The sequence below is a fragment of the Aulostomus chinensis genome, chromosome 22 (genome assembly GCF_037954235.1).
Source record: "Aulostomus chinensis isolate RoL2024-O1b breed Wild chromosome 22, RoL_Achi_v1.0, whole genome shotgun sequence".
In the NCBI taxonomy this organism is placed as follows: Eukaryota; Metazoa; Chordata; class Actinopteri; order Syngnathiformes; family Aulostomidae; genus Aulostomus; species Aulostomus chinensis.
In genome coordinates, this window is record NC_141341.1 from 17,332,501 (window position 1) to 17,346,450 (window position 13,950).

At 42.4% G+C, this 13,950-nt stretch overlaps 1 protein-coding gene across 3 annotated transcripts in view; it reads right to left on the minus strand.

Annotated features, from left to right (window-relative positions):
• LOC147241007 (retinoic acid receptor beta-like) overlaps positions 1 to 13,950 on the minus strand; it is a 228,939-nt gene that overhangs the window by 10,216 nt on the left and 204,773 nt on the right. For all 3 annotated transcript variants that reach the window (XM_086192550.1, XM_086192551.1, XM_086192552.1), the window contains 2 exons: positions 7,491 to 7,667; positions 24 to 228 (listed from right to left, as the gene is read on the minus strand). In XM_086192550.1, coding sequence (XP_086048676.1) covers positions 24 to 228; positions 7,491 to 7,667 — 382 coding nt within the window. The remainder of the gene's footprint in view (positions 1 to 23; positions 229 to 7,490; positions 7,668 to 13,950) is intronic.

Here is a 13,950-nt window from a genome sequence, read left to right on the forward strand (position 1 = left end):
ACTAAATGCCTTGGCTCGCCCACCTCCGGAGATGAGACAGATGGCGCTGAGGAGGCCTGTCTCTGTGTCGTCCATCTCGATGGGCAGCAGCTGGTTGGCAAAGGTGAACACCAAATCGGTGAGTGGGCCGAAGCCAGCGTTGTGCATCTGCGTTCGGTTGAGGGTCAGCCCATCAGAAAAGGTCATGGTGTCCTGGTCGGGGGTGTACCTTGTACAGATGCGCAGGATCTGACAGGGAGGGAAGGAGAAAGAGAAATGATATACAATTAGGGAATAAAGCTGCTGTGCATATCTTTTATATCATCATACAACCGTTGTTTGAACAGTGAAACTCCAGACTGTGCAGCGTGACAGTGATCTGTTTTCTGGGAGCCTTTATCATTCACATCAAACCGAAGGACAAACCGAAAGCCGGATGTCTTCCACCAGCTTCACACAATGAAGGCAAAGAAAATAGGCAGAGTTAGAAAAAAAAAAAAAAAAAAAAACGTAGAAAAAATTGATCAAGAAAATCACCTTTCGAAAGACTTCCAAGGAGATGCAGATTCTTGATTGAAGCTATTTTTCTCAATAGCGACTCTTCTACTATAACCCCAGATATTTCTTTCCATCTGCATTAAATGAAAACTAATATGACCGAATAAAAACAAAAAAAATTGTTTTTATTCATTTTGGAAGATCTCATCCACACACGTTTTAGGGTAAAAAAAAAATATATACTACAAAAAATACTACAAAAGTGTGTGACATTATGCAGAACAGCAAATATAATTACCATATTAAAATCCCTAAAACGTTACACCTACCTAAAGTTCATCCTCACTGTTTGTGAGCTGGAGGCTTCAAAGTTCCACATCAAACTAGTACCAGCTGAAAACTGAACCAGAATCAGCCTCAGACAAAAATATTTGTGATGTCACAATTCACGCTTGTAAGACTGCCTCGTTACATCATAGAACCTTGAAACTTTCACTAAAAGATGTGAAAACAGCCCTCCAAACTCTGCACATCCATCATTCCATTCAGTGAAGCTCCAACGCTCAACTGTGGGAATAGGAAGAAACACCTATTTTTGACTTGTGGGGGACTTTAAATAATCCTTTTCACATTTTTATGTGTCGTTTTTTTTTTCTCATAATTCAGTAATTCTTTGCTACTTTTGTCATCACCTTTCACCAAATGCATTCACTTGTTTTCTCCCCCAAATAAACTACTGATATTTACATAATCCGTTCCCTTACAAAAAATAAATCAGTTTCCCAGTTTCTCCACATGCAAACACGTGATCACACGAAGGAAACATGTTACCACAAGTCTTAATATGCCGTAACATGAGGAGCGTGTGTAGAAAAACGTTTCACAACATGTGGCAACATCATGTGAATGTCAACATGTGTCTACATGTAACTTGCAGACTGGTTTGTGGCTGAGTGTCGAGCGGCTGCGTTGGTCCTGCCGCACCATTCTGATGAAAAGAGAGCTGAGCCAGAAGGCAAAGCTGTTGATCTACTAGTCATTCTCCATTCCTGCTCTCACCGATGGTCGTGAGATACGGGTCAAAAGAAAGAGCAAGATTCCAAATACAAGTGGCCAAAACAGTTTTCTTCTCAAGGGTGTCTGACATCTTCTCAGAGAAGAGGAGCAGGCTGAGGTGGTTCAGGCATCTAGTCAGGATGCATCCTTGGGGTGGTTTTCCAGCCACGTCGTGCTGGGAGGAGGCCAAGGGACAGACTGAGGACCATGTAGAGCACAGGTGTCAAACTGATCCAGTAAAGGGCCGTGTGGCTGCAGGTTTTCATTCCAACCAAGCAAAAACAACACCTGAATCTACTTAAATCAATCAAGCTGTGTCCACACAGCTCATTTGTTGGATCAGGTGTTGCTTTTGCTTGGTTGGAATGAAAACCTGCAGCCACACGGCCCTTTACTGGACCAGTTTGACACCCCTGATGTAGAGGGACACCACGCTGGCCAGGGAACACCTCAGGATCAGAGCTGATTGCTGAGGTCAGGAAAGGGTTCCCCCTTAACCTAACCTCCACAACCTGACTTCAGGGAAGTGTGTGAAGATGGATGGATGGATGGATGGATGGATGGATGGATGGATGGATGAATAAGATATGTGGTAGCATGTGAAGCATGAGTAGAAACATTCAAGCACTTGTTAAAAAGCTATGACTTAATAAGAACCAACGGCCAATGAGACACTGGCGACTCTCAGCGCTATGTCTTAGGTTACTGGACCCTTGTGCAATGATACAGCACTTAGAGTTATGATCACCTGTATGACAGGTAGACAGGATGTTAAGAAGACACCTGACACATGAGGAATGAAGTCTCTAAACTTGTAACTTCAAATTGGTCTTTACCACACTGCTTGTCTCACCAAGTTAATACATTTACAGCAACATGCAATCCTATGACTGCAACTTTTTACTTATACTGAGTGAGTACATGTCAGCACCTGTGCCTAACTATTTGAGGGAAGTCGTTGAATCAGTTGAACACAAATATCTGAAATTCTGTTTCAGAGAACTGGTGCACTCTGGTCATCTTTGTTTGGAAGGACTGCAAAATAAGCAGCTAGAGGGTTCAGGTTATATTAGCTAAACAAAAACTACGCATACGATGAAGACAACATGACTGCAGTGAACTGTGTCATGTTGTTCGTCACACTCACCTGTGCTAATGAGTCTGACCTACATACACAAAGAAGTGACTCACTTGTGCTCAGAGCAAGAACATTTGTTTCACCGCAAATGCTGCTGAGTGACGTCAAACCTACTTCTCTGAGCTCGGAAAAAGCTCTCACATTCCTAGTGGGATATTCTGAGTTCGTCAGGCGTTCAGCGTCTTCTCTTTCCCGCCTCCCAGCTGCTCATGGATGCTTCATTAGCCTGAACTTGGACTCACAAGTTTCCCATCCAGAGTAGCAGCAGAGACAGCAACCAAAACAATGACCTCCACACACTGAAAGAGAATAATCTTTGGGTCACCCTCATTCTGTGTGTGTGTGTGTGTGTGTGTGTACACCTAATGAAGCAACTGATGGTGAACGTGAAGCCTTTGAAGCCATTTGAGTGGGCTGGCTCTGACAGTGAGTGGCAGGCATGTCTGCAACATGAAACAGAATAAAACATGGCTACTGGCGGTGACTCGCTCTGGCTGGCCAGCCCTGCGCTTACACACACATACACACACATACTGTTTGATCTCTCCTCTGACACTCCCTCACCCAGCCCTTGTGCACAATATTTATGCCCTTCACCAGTGAAATGTGCAGTTGAGTGGATGTTGATGGCTGAGCGAGAGCCAGAAAGTCATCAGAGCCAGCCTTCAACTTCTCACCTCTGTGTCCCTGAGAGTTCACTTCACTGCTTTGTCACGTCTGACAAGTATGACTAAGTCAATACAAACAAGTCCATCTATTAATATGACAACCTGATGAACAGCATGTGAAGTGTATTCTGTCAACTATTGCTTGATTTCACCATTTATCAAGCCTGTGTACCCATTTGACCACTTTGCATTTTCACATTTTTTTGATATGGTCTCATGCATCCTGTTGCTTAAAATGTGAATGACATATATTGAGTTTTATTGTAAAGTAACATTTATGAAGCAAACTTTTCAACTATTCATCCACACTCATTTACAAATGTTTTATAGATCAGTTATAAGCCACTATCAAGAGCAACATTTGGAGAGTCGGATGGTGACAAATGCCTTTGATAAGTCTTTGCAACGATCACACTTGTCTGTACTGCATCAAGTCTCTACTTGTTAATATCTCTCTAATTAAGAGTACTGCTGCAAATCTTTCCAAATTTCCAAATTTCAAGTTGATGTCACATTATAGCTACCAGGTCAGGTCACTCTGGGACAATTTACCATGAAGGTCCAAAAATAGTTTTATTCATTTTATTCTTATTCTCTATGGAGGGGCTGGTTTGACTTCACGACTGTGGCGAGCTGGAAAGGAGAACTAGCTTGACCACCTGACATGAAGTCCTCCTGGATGTTAGCTTTGAGTCTCTTGTATTGCTGCGTTTGGACCATCAGTGTATCTATGGTACACATCTACAATTACTAACTGTTTTGTTTGAGTCCACTGCAAGTGCACCGACCGGCTTGTTTTGTTTTACTGCTCTGTGACCACACCATCACAGAGGTATACGCAGAACTTTTTAAAATACATGCTAATAAGCCGGCAAAAGAGTCGGATATTAGCAAGAAAACGTGATCCACGGATTAGGGCCTGCAGTGAATACGTCCCGAACAGCACGGTTTTGATGCATCAGCCATGAAAGTCAGACTACAGATGCTTCTGCTATGACTGCTAGCTTGACCATCCAATGTTGATATCACGGCACTGGTTATGTCTGGTCAAGATGCTCTACAGGTATTTCTCCGAGCATATGTTGTATGTACTCCTTCTGTAACAGTTTGAAGAGCTTCCAGAAAAAAAAAAAAAACCCACCAGGATCAGCACTCATTAGAGGCACTAGTAAGCCCTCAGTAACTATTAACGAGAATCATACGTTTCTTTTTTTTTTATACATTGCGCCCGATAACACAAAAGACGTGTGTTCCAGACAGCCTCAGACATGAGCAGTGACAAGAATGTGAATCCTACTCAAAATTGCTGACTAAATACAAGCAAAGCTTCAGTTTAGTTTAGTTTAGTTTTAACTGAATGATTTTGAACTTCCTGCCAGCCGTAGTTTGTATCAGAATTACTGAGGCACAGGAGCAGTGTTGTCGCGATACTGGATTTCACACTTCGATACGATATTTTTTGAAAAATATTGATATTCGATTCGGTTTTCGATACTGAGCAACCACTCAAAATTTAGTGCAAAAATGTTTTTTATTTAAAGAAAAATAAAGGACTTTACTCTTGAGGCAGAGAACTTTATCAAGTTATTCTTTACACATTAACAGTATGCAAATAAGTTTTAGGGCGCTTTGCTACATCCGTCGTGTTCGCTCCTTTTGTCAGCACAGTTCTGTTGCATCTCTTGCATCTGGGCTTGCTGCTGTCCTTTGGCTTTCCTTGTTCAGAACCTCCAAACAGCACTTCTGCTGATTTGTTTATTTATTAAAACTGGTTGCGAAGGCCCTGCAGATGCCATCTCATGGCAGCTTACACACAATAGAGCGATGACAAAAAAAATAAAATAAAATACAGCCAGCGGTGTTTGTGTGAGCGAGGCAGGAGGGGAGGGGCTGCTGCACGATGGTTCGCTCCCCAGGACAGCTCTGTCTGTTTGTATGTGTGTGTGTGTGTGTTAGCGGCGGCGGCGGCGCATGTGTAAACCAAGGAGGCAGGTAGAGTGTCGATACTATTGAAAAGTCATTTAGAACCGTTTTTACTTTTCAAAATTGATATTTAATTGATAAATCGATATTTCTGACAACACTACACAGGAGACTTGAAACATGCATGTGTTAGACATCACTTCACTGTGCAGTCACAATCAACATGTCAGCAGTTAGACCAAGGACTCTCATTATCTGAGAGAACTCCGTAGGCATTCACCTTCCAAATAATCTGTAAATTCTGTGTCTTTTGTGACAGCATCTCCCAAGACCACCTCATGGAAAACACACAAGGTGAAAACTAGCAGCGTTTCGCTGTCATGGGTGTAAGCAGAGGTCTAGCACATTCTAGGTTGTACAGTCAGTATTGCTCCCATATTGTGTCTTCAAATATGACTTTATTTGTGTAAATCTCCTGAGTTCCTTCAGAAGTCTGGCACTGGATCATAACCATTATGATAACATAGCCTGCTAATGAGCAACGTCACTAAATAAAACCATGTGACGCGTAATAAGGCTGTAAATACTTTCCTCCACCCCTCTTTTGTCTTCTCTCAGTGAGCAATGAAAGCTAATCGAATCCCCCTCCCCAAATAACAGCCAGCCACACATGCATGAGGGAGACAGAAGAGGAAGAGAGACAGTCATTTGCCTTTTTCCATGTCATTACTACATTATTACAGTACATTGCTCTACTTAACTCCTAAATAAACAACCATCAGCGTCCGGCCAGCAGTGCAGGCATTTCCGCATCTGTACTCCATGAAGCACACACAGCATCATGAACAAACGTCTGACTGCTGAATGTAAAAGAAAAACAAAAAAAACCAGATGAGGGTCCCCCGACAGATGACCTCTGAATAATGTTCCTGTGTGTGTAATCTAATCCCTGCTACAGACAGCTACGGCCCATGAAGAATTCAATTGACTGTCGTGATCAATTTATCTGATCGAGCTGAGTAGGTCATCCAGTGAGTGTGGAGGGTTGGTCTAATGGGAGGCGAGCTGGAGGTTAAATCCACCAGCCCTCAGGAGGCTCGTCACAACGTCGACATCCGACTAGACAGCAGTGTTTATGTAACTGTGTTAGTGTCACCGAGCTGGGAGGGTGTTTAGCTCATTACCGATTATTTTAGGAGTAAAGACTCTACTGAGGAATCTTTGTGCGTCTTGGAGTGGCGATGTTAAAGAGAAACTAGTTCACAGTATGATGAGTAATGCAAAAGAGAAAGCAGGATAGTGACTGAAACTGGAGCTCCGGTGCACGACGCAGACACACGTGTGAAAGTTGAAATATCATCGCAGATTTACAGCCACTTGCAGCCAGCAGGGACACATTATTGAGATGAAAGCGCCTCAACATTAAAGTTACGTTTTTGTTACATAAACTGTTCCCAAAGTTCAAGATTGAGCTTCCAGAGACAGTAAATAATTTTATTCTGGGAAATGGTGTTTTAGAAGTGATGAGATGAAATGAATGACTATTGTACGGCTTCTCTTTGTATCTGTAAATACTTCAATATGCCAATCAACACTGCAGTTTTGACAAGACCTGTACTTGAATCCCTATAGTGAGGATAGCTAACTTACTGGGTCATATTAACAATCAGCTCGATCTATTTTTTCATTATAATATGGTAGGTTAGATGGAAGATAATATCAAGAAATAATATCTTGTGTCTAACTAACAAAAGCATATTTGAAAACACTTTTGGTAGATTTTCCATTCTTGTGAGTGAGAAAAAAAAACATTTAAAAAGGTGTGCTAGTTTTTTCTTTCCTGATTTTAAAGTTCTTCTAGCATTTCCTGATCCTTAAATGTTCTCATAGACGTGCTTGACTTCTGTGTTTTGTTGCATGGTCTTGGGGGCCTAATCTGCAGTGGAGGTGGTGGTAGGGGGCCAGCCGTTCACTGATTTTTGCAACCTTATGTCACATTTCAGGGATCTGGCTGTTGGTTCAGTGCCCATTTGGTGACCCTCAGGTGGGCAGCACTGATGGATTACTGCTGGTTTTGGTTGGATGATTGTCTGGCTAGTGTCAGTTTCGGCCCAGCAGGGAAAATAAACTACCTCTGTGTTCAGTGTGAACTCCTCGTGAAGTCTGTCAGCACTGGAGTTACATTCAGGTGATTACTATTTTTTCTACTCTAAAACAGGGACACTCACCAGGATGTCCAGGCAGGCAGCTTTCAGGAGCGTGATCTGGTCTGCGATGGTCAGCCCTGTGAAGCCAGGCACTCGTTTGGCAAATTCCACAATCTTGATAATGCACTTAGTGGCCAGCTCACTGAACTTGTCCCACAGGCCTAGGTCCAGCCTCACACGGTGGTCTGCACTTGAGTTCTGTAACACACACACACACGCATGTATATATATATATATATATATATATATATATATATATATATATATATATATATATATATATATATATATATATATAGGTGATCATATCCACAAGCAGAAAAGAAGGTGTCAGAAGAAGAGGCAGCTACTTTTGTCATTGCAGAGACTGCTGCTAATGATCTCCTGAGAGCTCTGCCTTCACTCAGCTCTATATATGTCTCTCTCTCTCACACACACACACACACACACACACACACACACACACACACACACACACACACACACACACACAGAAAATAGGCTCGATAAGACTGAGCTCTCAGAAACACTGGCGAGGTTGTTGTTGTGAATGTGGTGAGCTGAGCCGGGCGGCTGAGCCGGGCGGCTGGGCCTGCGATAATGAGCGTAACGGTGTCAGTGGGATGCTTTGGCAATGATGGGATGCAGAAACAGAGCTGTGACAGGTAGCGCACAGCAGTTTGAAGCCAGAGGTACTCTCAGTACAGCTATACGGTCCAGAACCTACACAAACACTGGAGGGGCGTCAGCATGGGTGGAAGATAGCAAGCAATAAAGACAGAGCAGATTGCAATGTGCAGAAAGCAGATAAAGTTGAGGTAAAACACCAGAGAGAAAAATTCAGTTCAGTATACAGTGAGGCATTGTGGGAGAAGCCACTCCATGACTGTTGGGAGTTTGTCTCAATAGTTGTGATGACACAGATGCATCAGTTCATCAATTGAAGCTAACATGATAGCTGATGTCACCCAACCAGACAAACAGGTGAGCAGAGAGGAAACATGCTCTTCTTAGCAAATGCCATGTGAGGACTGGCTGGCGTGACACTCAGAGCGGTCCTTCACTTGCTACTGCTAGGTTTGTAATTTTAAAGAACCTTCTACACAAGCAGATAAATAACGAATAAAACTGACACAAAAGATACAGGCTAATATTACATAACTATATCAAACCCCAGCAAAGGGAATAGTAATGCCGGACAGAAGCTGTAGAATCTAAAAGTTTAATCTTAAAATCTGATTTTCTCATTTCAATTATTAACACGTATACCCTGCAACATTTCAGAAGAGCGCAACGAAAGAAAAAGACAGACTATATAACATCTGATCTCAGGGGTGTTATATCATCAACCCATTTACGATCAATTTGATAGGATTTAACTTTCTGGGTTTTACTTGTGTGGAGGTGGAACACATCATGGATACTTCCACCGCAACGATTCTATGACTGCAACAAGAGAAATGTTTCATACTCCTGACGCTACTGCTCTGAGCTTCCCTCCTCAACATTAAAGCCAAGTCATAGTTCCTCTGCTTCTACTGACATTTCTGTAGGTGACTCCTACAACCATACAGTCAGTGAGTGTGTTCCAAATGAGTGTGTTCCAAATCACATGCAGTACTGCAAACTTAAAATTTTCTAATCAAGGGTCCAGTGCTGTCTGTCCCAAATCGCATACTACCGCACGGCGCACTCACCGGAAATGACGCCACCGATTTGTGGCCGGCTAGCACCCACCGCATCAGCATCAGCATCAGCATCAGCATCAGCATCAGCATCAGCTAATTACCGCCACCTTTTGCCTGCGCTTGTTTGTCGATTTTTGAAGCAGTAAAACAACAAAATGAACAGTCATCACACATTGTTACGCCACAATTGGCGCCGACAACGCGATGTCCTCCGTCTATTGCCTGAAGATGCAATGGCATGTAGAGTTTAGTTGCGTTACCGATTTAGCAAAACAATTTGGTGACAAGTCACTTTATGTTTTCAAACCCGTGTCCACACAGAATTTCAAACTTGTCCCCGTTATTTAATGTAAGGATGACTCAATACAAGTCAGTGTCGGGCTGTCCACCGCCGTTTTTAATTGATGAAATGAGCGCGGCAAGTGTCCACAGTCGCCGACTCAAAATCTTGACCGATTTGAGTATGTCGTCTGGATACGTTTGCATACTCAATTTTCCAACACTATCCATACTTTTTTCCATTTTGAGTTGAGTATATTCAAAATTTGAAGTATGTAGTATGGAAGTATGCGATTTGGGACTCACCAAGTGACACCCACCACTCCCCACAGACCTTTCACATTAAAAGCAGGAAGAAAGGAAGGAATATTAATTCTAATTCTGCAGAAAACTACATTAGGCCGACAAGTTATTTAGTTAAGTTTTAGTTGTATGCCATCGTATAAGACCAAATCACAGTCAAAGACACTCCAGTTTGAGAGGATAACATGAGGAAACCATCTACACTAGCAGAAGCTCCCTGAGGGTGAAACAGATGTAAACATCACATTGTTGTGTTTCAGTTGTTACATTTGGCACGTTTGTACTGCTGTGCGTCTGCGTGTGTTATAAGAAGGGGTGGGATGATACACTGACCTACGCCAATGTACCAATTTATTGATCAATGATCCAACTTGGTTGATCAAACATCAAAACATCAATGTTCAAGTTCAGTTAAAAGCAAAGTCCCCATTAGCTGCCTGTCTAGGTAAAGTAGCTACTGGTCATTTGATATACAGTAGGACACTTATTGACATTATTTCCCATCTTCCCCTATAGAAGTCTATCCCAAATATAAACCTGCTGAATTATGGAAATTCCAGCGGTTGAATGTTTACAGTATTGTAAAATTCCTATGGTCTGTCTCTCTCCCACCATTACCGCGCTGGTACATCTATGTCCATATTTCTGTCGTCAAAGACTTCTGTGACTTTTGATGCAAAAAAAAAAAAAAGCGTTAAAGGGGCATCTGATACTGTCTCATATGAATCACAGGCTCGCCAATCATGTCAAATCCAACTCACATCACGGAAAATTTGTTGAGAGCAGCAAATACAGAACCATTGTCCATATAATATATACAATGTATATGTCTTGAGATATAATATGGTGGCATGACGAAACTGGTGATTCTCACCCCTAGGAACCAGTGGGAGCATCTAAATGGAAAACACATTTACTCCTCCAGTCTACAGACCACTCACATTACTACACTGACAGTGAAGGCACCAGAAACTTTTTTCTTTGGGGAAAATATTAATAAAATTCATTGATATTTGACCTGATATTGATGCTGACATCAAGATAGGAATGCGCCAGTGATGCACATTCACGAAGGCGCAGATGGCTATAAGTAGGTTTGCTATTAATTAATGTGGCCACAAAAAAACAAAAAAAAACAACAACACCTGCTCTGGAATATATGACACATTCCGTAAACAACCCCTTCAAATAAAAAAGTGTCAGCTAGAAAATTTCCTATTTAACCATTTCCTTGTTTAATAAAAACATACTTGTCAGGAACCACATTATGGTGGTCGAAAGGCCGATTCCTCTATTTTTTTATGACTAAATACACTGCAATCAGCTGATTAAAAACATATCTTGCTTGGGTCTTCAATGAAAACTTGAAGTTTCCTCATTTTTCATTTGAATGTGGTGTGATCAGTGATCATGTGTAGGACGGTGAAGACTTTCACAAACCCTTGAAGCTACTGAAGAAAAAGAAGCAGGTGGAAAAACTCATCACCTATTATCAGATTCTTGACTGAAGTATGTGCTCAATATGTTGGCAGCCATCAGTCTCAGCTGACGCCCAGCAGCTGTTTGAGTGTGAAAGAGCTGGAACACAGCGTTGAGTGCCCTCAAGCCCCCAAACTGCCCTGTGCCTCCCAGCACATCAATCCCCCGGAGGTTGTATACTGCTGGACAGTTAGTGGCGTGGGTGGTGGACATTGTCACGAGGAAACAATATATAGTGTCGCCAGCAGGAGGGAATGAGATATAGAGAGACAGGGACCAGCAGAGAGAGAAAGAGATAGGGATCATTAAATATGATCCGAGGTTAAGTGAGAAGCACATTAGAGCTGTGCTTAAATCACACACAACGAGCGCCAGTCGACACAACAGCACTACAGATGCACATTCCACTGATTGACATCCGATTCGATGGGGAGGGAGGAGGACTAGTGTGCATGTGTGTGTGTGTGTGTGTGTGTCTGTGTGTGAGAAAGAGAGTGTGTGGGTTTGCACACCACACATATGTTGGGGGGTGGCAGTGTCTGATATTAAAGCAATTTATCTTGTTCTTCCCTCTGGGCGGAGGGAGAGGGAAAGTAAAAGTGGGAGAGAAGAGAGAGCTGTGGGGGGGGGGGGGGGGGTGGATAATTTGCAGTCCAAGTCCCCCCCGCAATCTCAGTCAATTACACAAGTCCCATAATCCAATAGAGTGAAACAAGGAAGTTACCAGGGAATTCTAATTTCATTGTGGAACATTTATCCAAACAAATGAGACAAGGTGTGACATTAGAAAAGAAGCTGGCAGTGTTGAAATGAAAGCAGCGGTCTGGCTGGTGAGCAGCAGCAGCACCTGTAACGGAGAGTGACGATGAAACCAGTCGAGCGCCTGTAATGGGGCTAATATCTGTTGGCTAGGCCGTGTATAGTACAGCAGTCGGACCCCGCCGAGCGCTAATGTTTTATTTTGTCTTTGAAACAGCAAGGCTCGTTTTTCATCACCATCGCTGTCAATGAAGCCTTTTTCATTGTCGCGCTAAGCCCTCTCTCTCACTCCTGCAGCTATCTCCACTAACCCAGGAATGAACTCCTAAATCACTGCAGACTAGGATTTGAATATTTCTGCACATAATTGGAGATTTAACTTAATCTAGGGGCACGGGAGCTCCGCTTTTGTTTCCAACGAGGAAGACTCAAAAGGCGCATCAGGATCCAATTGCTTGTAATAATGAGGAACTTCTCACAGTCTGTGAGCAAGCATAATTACCACTGATCCAGATTAAAGCTTTATCTGACTGCCTGACTGCCACTCCAACAAACAGCAAACACTGGCTTATATCAACCAGAAAGCAATATTTGACGATTCCTCTCTGCCATTTTGAGCTGTAGATTTTGCTTCAGTGCAGACTGTTTATTTTGTACAATCAGGAAGTGTCTGGTGGGAGAGGGAGTGTGATGAGGGTGGAGTAGAGAGGGGTTACAGCGATTAGCTGCTTTGTGTTGGGATTGAAAGAGGAAAAAAAAAACAGAATTATGGAGAAGAGAGCTCACTGTACACTGACACCAGCAGCAGAGAGAGAGGGAGGAGCCCTAATCCCAATATGAACTGGGGAAATCCCAGATAATATGACAATAACAGGTTATTACTCCAATATTTTTTTCATCAAAATCATCATTATTAAATAAACAACATGCCACTGATCAAGTTGTGTGCTTCACTGACACAGTGACACACCACATCTGCCCGCCCAACTCTGCTGCTTTTCAACGTCGCCGTCAATCACTTTCTGTTGAGTCAATCAGTTCACAAAGTGCATCCCTGAAGACAGGCACAGCGATACAGAAACAGAAGCTTGATTCATATCCGATCAGCGCTGGCATTTTGATCTGTTTCTCGTTTGCGTACAGTCATGGATGAGTTGTATTACACGGTGAGAAATCAGTCAATGTGCTGGGCCGTCTCCAATTGTCCTGCACTTCATAGAAAATGAAAAAGGATGTAGCGACACAATCCGCCTCTCTGGGCTGCCATGGCTGACTTCTGTGGTTCGACCCACAAAACTCCCGCATTGTCAGTGAGGATAGAACAAACATTGACATGGACTTATTAATTAATAATATCTATTTAATAAGTCCCTATTGATGTTTAATGATTATCAATTTTAATAGTTAAGAAAACTTAAATGCTTGATTTGATTACATTTGGTCTGTTACCATCTAAGGAACCATTCACACTTGTGGAAAACCTGCTTACACCTGGATTTTTCTGCAGTGGGAACAGCTTTAATTAGCATTCAGTCCCAGGTCAAACGCCCCTGCAAATGAAAAAACAGGCAAGGCGAGGAGAGTTTGTTTTCCCTCTCTCTCCATCTGTTTATCTTTACACCTTCAGATACACAGGATTCATGTCAAAGCTAAATATAAATGAAATGTGTAATATGACATGAAAAACTGTGATATTAATGAGAATTATTCAAGAAAGACTCCAAGCAGACAGATAAACATAATCCACATGAATTACAATGGATGAATTCAAGCCAACTCTAGACATCCTTGTATGACTTCTTCAATGAATTATTTATCCATTTAAACAAACGTGGACTTTCAGACAGTGTCGAGCAGTTGGAGCAGTTAGAGAGAGGTATTATATTGTACATACTCTGAGTGCAAGCCACACCCACAGCCAGGCATCTGAACCCCCTTCAGCTGCACTGAGCTCTTCCATACCTGTGTCTGAA